This window comes from Dendropsophus ebraccatus, chromosome 5 (assembly GCF_027789765.1).
Source record: "Dendropsophus ebraccatus isolate aDenEbr1 chromosome 5, aDenEbr1.pat, whole genome shotgun sequence".
NCBI classification, from domain to species: domain Eukaryota; kingdom Metazoa; phylum Chordata; class Amphibia; order Anura; family Hylidae; genus Dendropsophus; species Dendropsophus ebraccatus.
In genome coordinates this window covers 7527826-7535780 of record NC_091458.1, presented here as the reverse complement: position 1 = coordinate 7535780, position 7955 = coordinate 7527826, and the positions used below count along the sequence as shown (strand labels likewise).

General features: G+C 48.0%; 1 protein-coding gene across 1 annotated transcript; it reads right to left on the bottom strand.

Moving 5' to 3' along the window:
- Nucleotides 1–3007: 3007 nt before the first annotated feature.
- On the bottom strand, nucleotides 3008–7928 carry LOC138793365 (folate receptor alpha-like). The gene is made up of 5 exons (XM_069971904.1): nucleotides 7484–7928; nucleotides 6674–6809; nucleotides 5034–5222; nucleotides 4112–4247; nucleotides 3008–3426 (listed from the first exon to the last, which is right to left on the bottom strand). Exons 2-5 carry the CDS (start codon nucleotides 6803–6805, stop codon nucleotides 3149–3151), a joined length of 735 nt encoding a protein of 244 aa, XP_069828005.1. The 5' UTR covers nucleotides 6806–6809; nucleotides 7484–7928; the 3' UTR covers nucleotides 3008–3148.
- Between the last annotated feature and the right edge of the window lie 27 nt (nucleotides 7929–7955).

Below are 7955 nucleotides of genomic sequence, written 5' to 3'. Positions count from 1 at the left end.
TATTCCTGAGGGAGCTGGAATCTAAGTTCCTGATCCCCTGGCCAGAGTGACCTTTAGCTGTGAATACACCTTTAAGACGCACACACAGCTAAAGGGAACAGCACGGGAGGCAGCGGGACCAGAAGGGACCAGAAGAGGAGCGGGAGACAGCAGGGTGACAGGTGAGTAGCTGGTGGGGGCTAATAAAGGGATGGGGGGAATCCTGCACAGAGGGAGGCCCAGATATGTCCCGATAATCCCGCGCCCCCCTCCGCCGCGCGATGATAAGCTCCACCCCCAAGTGATAAGCCCCAGCCCCCCGCGCCAAAGATCACAGGTCACCCTGCTCTCCCAGCATCCTGTATGTCAGTATAATGGAGGTCACCCAGCTTTCCCAGCATCCTTAATGTCAGTGTAGTGGAGTTCACCCAGCTTTCCCAGCATCCTGTATGTCAGTGTAATGAAGGTCACAAAGCTTTCTTAGCATCCTGTATGTCAGTGTAATGAAGGTCACCCAGCTCTCCCAGCATCATGTATGTCAGTGTAGCAGGGGTCACCCAGCTTTCCCAGCATCCTGTTTGTCAGTGTAACGGAGGTCTCACAGCTTCCAGCATCCTGTATGTCAGTGTAATGGAGGTCACCCAGCTTTCCCAGCATCTAGTATGTCAGTGTAGCGGAGGTCACCCAGCTTTCCCAGCATCCTGTATGTCAGCATAATGAAGGTCACACAGCTTTCCCAGCATCCTGCAAGTCAGTGTAATGGAGGTCACCCAGCTTCTCCAGCATCCTGTATGGCAGTGAAATGGAGGTCACACAGCTTTCCCAGCATCCTGTATGTCAGTGTAGTGGAGGTCACACAGCTTTCCCAGCATCCTGTGTGTCAGTGTAATGAAGGTCACACAGCTTTCCCAGCATCCCGTATGTCAGTGTAATGGAGCTCACAAAACTTTCCCAGCATCCTGTATGTGAGTATAATGGCGGTCACCCAGCTTTCCCAGCATCCTGTATGTCAGTATAATGGAGGTCAAACAGCTTTCCCAGCATCCTGTATGGCAGTGTAATAGAGGTAACACAGCTTTCCCAGCATCCTGTATGTCAGTGTAATGGAGGTCACACAGCTCTTCCAGCATCCTGTATGTCAGTCTAATGGAGGTCACACAGCTTTCCCAGCATCCTGTATGTTAGTGTTATGGAGGTCACACAGCTTTCCCAGCATCCTGTATGTCAGTGTACTGGAGGTCACACAGCTTTCCCAGCATCCTGTATCTGAGTATAATGGAGGTCACCCAGCTTCCAGCATTCTGTATGTCAGTGTATATTGGAGGTCATAGAGCTCTCCCAGCATCCTGTATGTCAGTGTAATGAAGGTCACACAGCTTTCCCAGCATCCTGTATGTCAGTGTAATGGAGGTCTCCCAGCTCTTCTAGCATCCTGTAGGCGAGTGTAATGGAAATCTCCCAGCTCTCCCAGCATCCTGTATGTCAGTGTAATGAAGGTCACACAGCTTTCCCAGCATCCTGTATGTCAGTGTAATAGAGGTCACCCAGCTTTCCCAGCATCCTGTATGTCAGTGTAATGGAGGTCTCCCAGCTCTTCCAGCATCCTGTAGGCGAGTGTAATGGAAATCTCCCAGCTCTCCCAGCATCTTGTATGTCAGTGTATAATGGAAGTCACACAGCTTTCCCAGCATCCTGTATGTCAGTGTAATGAAGGTCACCCAGATATCCCAGCATCCTGTATTTCAATGTAATGGAGGTCACACAACTTTCCCAGCATCCTGTATGTCAATGTAGTGGAGGTCACACAGCTTTCCCAGCATCCTGTATGTCAATGTAATGAAGGTCACATAGCTTTCCCAGCATCCTGTATATCAGTGTAATGGAGGTCACCCAGCTTTCCCAGTATCCTGTATGTCAGTGTAATGGAGGTCACACAGATTTCCCAGCATCAAAATGCAGACTCGCTTTACATCCAGCAGACTGGAGCGACCTGTTTACACTATTTGCGCCTCTCTGGAGAATTCTCTGTGACTTGTTCACACCCGGCCGATATGTAACGTGAGGGAGAACAGATGGGTGACGGGGATGGCCGAGCGCTCACAGGGATTATCAGAAACATCACCAGACCGCCTGTGTGTGCGAGCCTTAAGGGTAGTATCACACTACGGAATCCGCACGGATAAATACCAGCGGATTCCGTCGCTTGTACCCGTTCACGGCGGAACGCGTATCCGCTGGTTCCATAGAATGGTGTCTATGGCACGGGCGGATATGTGCACCGCCATGAACAGGTACAAGCGACGGAATCCACCAGAATGTATCCGTGCGGAATCCGTTGTGTGAACTTACCCTAACACTGAGCAAAACAGGCGTAATGCCACCGCGGAATCCCGTCAGTCTATGACAGTCTATGTGCGGAATCCCGTCAGTCTATGACAGTCTATGTGCGGTATCCCGTCAGTCTATGTGAGGCTCGCGCGCCTCCTCTCTCCACACTGAAGAACAGACATGTCTATTCCTCAGCACGGAGAGACGCAGATAGAGGAGGCGAGCGAGCCTCACATAGACTGTCATAGACTGACGGGATTCTGCCTGTTTTGCTCCGTGTGAACAGAACCTAAAGAAATTATCCAAGATTAGAGAAAAACATAGCGCCACCTCTGTCCTGAGGCTGTGCGTGGTATTACACCAGCTCCGTTCACTTCTCTGGAAGTCAGCTGTAATACCACACCAAACCTGAGGACAAGAGAGGCGCTGTTTCTGGAAGGAAGCAGCCTTTATTAAAGAGTTTTTTCAGGCTTAGATGACTGATGGTCCTTCCTCAGGAGAGGCAGTGATTGTAGGGGGGTCCTGGGTGTCAGTGTGAACAGGGGCAGATTCAATCCATAGCCAGAGGATTGGTCATCAGTCATCGGCCTAAACGTTCATCACTGTCTGACAACAGCTGATCAGGTAGGGGAGGTCCGGCTGCGGAGACCCCCGGGGTACATCTGCCCCTCCCCCTCACACCATCACCTCTGACTCCACATTATTCAGGTGTGTAGCCCTTTAATTACCAGAACACATTGCTACAAGTACAGATACAATCCCCACCAGCAGGGCGGCAGCAGTGAGACACAGGATTATAACAACCCTCACATGTACGTCCAGGGATCTGGGCTCCAACGTTTTACACCGTCCACATCACGAGGAGCGACAGCAGGAGTAGTCCGGGCCACAGCCGCGGATTGTGGGCGGAGCCCTTGAGATTGGCGTAGTACTGGGCCACCTTGACGTTGGGGGTGACGTCGTCGTTGGGAAACCAGAGCTGCATGCAACGGCCGCTGTCTTTGGGGTAATCCGTGTATTTGTAGGAATTGCTCCAGACCTTCTCGCAGAAATCCTTGGCGGACGGGAAGACGTCTGTCCACTTCCGGCACGTCTTCCCCAACGCACACTTATTGATTCCTGATGGGGGGAAAGTGGGGAGAACACCTTTAAAGGGGCACTCCGGCAAAAGTCTTTTACTTTCAACTGATGTCAGAAAGTTATAATTATATTTATATATATATATATATATATATATATATATATATATATATATATATATATATATTATATATATATATATATATATATATATATATATATATATATATATATATATATATATATATATATTTGTAATCTACTTCTATGTAAAAATCTCCAGTCTTCCAGTACTTATCAGCTGCTGTATGTCCTGCAGGAAGTGGTGTATTCTCTCCAGTCTGACACAGTGCTCTCTGCTGCCACCTCTGTCCATATCAGGAACTGTCCAGAGCAGGAGAGGTTTTCTATGGGGATTTGATCCTGCTCTGGACAGTTCCTGACATGGACAGAGGTGGCAGCAGAGAGCACTGTGTCAGACTGGAGAGAATACACAACTTCCTGCAGCACATACAGCAGCTGATAAGTACTGCAAGACTGGAGATTTTTAGATAGAAAGTGATATAGATTTGTAATTTACTTCTGACACTAGTTTATTTGAAAAAGAAAAGAAAAAAAGTTTTTCGCCAGAGTACCCCTTTAAGGCAGCCATACATAATAGAGCACAGGTCTATGGTGGCCTGTAGGATCCACACATCACCACCAGGGGGCAGCACTTACTCACCTGACGTCCAGTTCCAGCCTGTGTGCCAGTTCTCCATGCAGGTGAAGTCGTCGCTGCAGTCGTTGTACCAGCTCTCACAGTCCTCCTTACACAGGGGCAGGTCCACAATCCGCTGCTTCCTCCAGCTCTGATCCACCTGGGCAAGCAGAAGACAGCACGCCACCTCCAGAGCTGAACTCTCAACTCTGCTGCTGCTGTATCCTACTGCACTCCAGAGCTGAACTCTCAACTCTGCTGCTGCTGTATCCTACTAATTCTGCCAAGGAGGTTATGTCTTACTGCTTCGCCTGTAGGGTCTAGAAGGAACTCTGTTGTGATGCATTGTGGGTGATGGGTCCCTACACAATAAACAAGGCTACATCTCCTGAAATACAATGCAGCAACCAAGCTGGGCCAGAACAGTCGCCAAAGCCAACTGGGAAGTTGTGAGCGCAGCTCTGGAGTATTATCAATCCTGAACGTAGTTATGACAAAAAACTGAAATTCAGGGGCCCACCTATAGCCCCCCCCACACACCTATAGCCCCCCCCCCCACCCACCTATAGCCCCCCCCCACACACACCTATAGCCCCCCCCACACACACCTATAGCCCCCCCCCCACACCCCTATAGCCCCCCACACCTATAGCCCCCCCCCCCCACACCTATAGCCCCCCCCACACCTATAGCCCCCCCCACACCTATAGCCCCCCCCACACACCTATAGCCCCCCCCCACACCTATAGCCCCCCCACACACACACCTATAGCCCCCCCCCCACACCTATAGCCCCCCCACACACACACCTATAGCCCCCCCCCCACACCTATAGCCCCCCCACACACACACCTATAGCCCCCCCCCACACACACACACACACACACACACACATACAAACACACCTATAGCCCCCCCCCCCCCCATAGGCCCCTCCACTTCTTACCGCCACAATCCAGGGCCCCAGGTTTGGGGAACACTCATAGAAACACGTGTCCTGCATGAAATGCGTCTTGCACTGGTCACTCATGGAGCCGCAGTGTTCCCAGTTGAAGTTGTACAGATAGGACTGGTCCTGGTGGGCGGCGTGCGAGGTGTTAGCGGAACAACAGGACTTCTGCTTCCATGGGGAGCACTGCACCGAGGACAAGATATAATATATACTATACACCACGTATAATAGTTATATCCCTGTATATAGGGGCAGTATTATAGTAGTTATATCCCTGTATATAGGAGCAGTATTATAGTAGTTATATTCCTGTATATAGGAGCAGTATTATAGTAGTTATATTCTTGTATATAGGAGCAGTATTATAGTAGTTATATTCCTGTATATAGGAGCAGTATTATAGTAGTTATATTCTTGTATATAGGAGCAGTATTATAGTAGTTATATCCCTGTATATAGGAGCAGTATTATAGTAGTTATATCCCTGTATATAGGAGCAGTATTATAGTAGTTATATTCCTGTATATAGGAGCAGTATTATAGTAGTTATATTCCTGTATATAGGGGCAGTATTATAGTAGTTATATTCCTGTATATAGGGGCAGTATTATAGTAGTTATATTCCTGTATATAGGAGCAGTATTATAGTAGTTATATTCTTGTATATAGGGGCAGTATTATAGTAGTTATATTCCTGTATATAGGGGCAGTATTATAGTAGTTATATTCCTGTATATAGGAGCAGTATTATAGCAGTTATATCCCTGTATATAGGAGCAGTATTATAGTAGTTATATTCTTGTATATAGGGGCAGTATTATAGTAGTTATATTCCTGTATATAGGAGCAGTATTATAGTAGTATAATACTATAAGCACCTCTGGACCTGTCTCTCCCTGCCCTGAGCTTATCTGCAAGATGACATCTTACCAATAAATCACCATCACTGCATCAACCCGGTGAGTGCCGCTGGTCTTTACTTCCTCAATGGCTTGTGCTGATTAAATGAATTGCTTTCTCATTTACGCTGAGCACCACTGTGATGCATGAATGTCACTGAGATTACTCAGTCAACAAAGACTACAACGCTCCTCATCTCACAAAGTCACTTAACCTGATTACACAAACAGCTCCATACTAATTACGGGTTACTGATAGTGCCAACACATCTATTTGCTTGTGCTTATAGTAGTATATTCCTGTATAAAGGAGCAGTATTATAGTAGTTATCAAAAGGCAGATAGCAGTCGGCACCACAAACATACAGCAGTAGTCAGGACAGAGGTGAGATAATAAATCCACCGGGGTACTCCGTATGGAAAAAGACCAATGCAATAGCAAATGGAAAAAACAGATCCGGGCACTCACCGGCAAGGTAGGATTTCTTTATTCAGCCACTATGTTCAGCGGGGAAGGGAGGACAGGTGGAGGTGCGTGCGCCCGCACCTCCACCTGTCCTCCCTTCCCCGCTGAACATAGTGGCTGAATAAAGAAATCCTACCTTGCCGGTGAGTGCCCGGATCTGTTTTTTCCATTTGCTATTATAGTAGTTATATTCCTGTATATAGGAGCAGTATTATAGTAGTTATATTCCTGTATATAGGAGCAGTATTATAGTAATTATACTTTCTTACATATCCGTGTAAGTTGTCTTCAGGTCCTGGATCGGTCTTGTGGTGTTTGCCGTCCATACACTGATCCATGAGGTTGTCTTTGGCAGCAGACAGTAAGGACACAGCGGTGAGGAGGATGAGGTGGGGCAGCATGGTTCTAGAGTAAGGAGTATATAGCAGTATAATAACCACACGTGTTATATCCGAGCTCTAGAATAAGATCTCGCTCAGTATTATTACATCCTATGATCGGACATTGCTCTCAGAATTACTTTAGGTTTCGGGAAGTTTCTTTTATTATTACAGAACTTGCTGTCAGTGAACGGAACAGTTTATTGTCAGATACTGGGAATCCCCCCGGATCCATCACCAGAGGTTTAACATGATAATAACCTCAGAACTCAGGGGATTATCTAGAGTAGATCCCACTGTAACAAACCCCCAGCTCTCACAACTATCATCCCTGGATGGCTTATCCATTCACTGACAGCAAGCCATGAGCTTGAGAACAGCTAAAGCCAAGTATGAGCAATAGCTGCTGGACTCTCCACTACATCTGTTCACACTCTGCATTTTTCTACTTTTTGGACACAAGGAGGAGATGGAGACTCATCTTTCCAAGACTCCTGAATGGTTATATATTATATATTTATAATTATAGAGAGAGAGAGATGGGTATCTAGGCCAGCGTAACACTGGGGAGTCTGGGAATGGTGGGTGACACTGGCATCTCCGAACTACAACCCTCAGCATGTCTTGGATCTGCTGGGAGTTGTAGTGATCACACATAAAGTATACAGCTCAATGTCTGAGGATATAGATTGTACTTACCTCAGCGGTGAAGTGTCAGCTCTGGGGCTGGCGGAGGCTGGTAAGGGGCCACACAATCAATCACACAACCAGGAGGGCAGGGGCCACACAATCAATCACACAACCAGGAGGGCAGGGGCCACACAATCAGTCACACAACCAGGAGGGCAGGGGCCCCACAATCAGTCACAACCAGGAGGGCAGGGGCCACACGACCAGGAGGGCAGGGGTCAGGAGATCAAGTGCTTGAGGGATCAGGAAGGTGTCAGGAGATCAGGCAGCTGGTTCAAGGTGTGTGCGGGATCAGGCAGTCAGGTTGGAGGTGTGCAGGATCATGCGGCAGGTCTCAGGGATCAGGCAGGTGACGGATCAGGCAGGTATCAGGCAGGTCTCAGGGATCAGCTGTCAGTGGCAGCTCTTGCTCCTTCTATTATCACTGCTTGAATCTGCAGAATAAGGAGAAGATGGTGCAGGAATTATTCCCCTGGGAGCA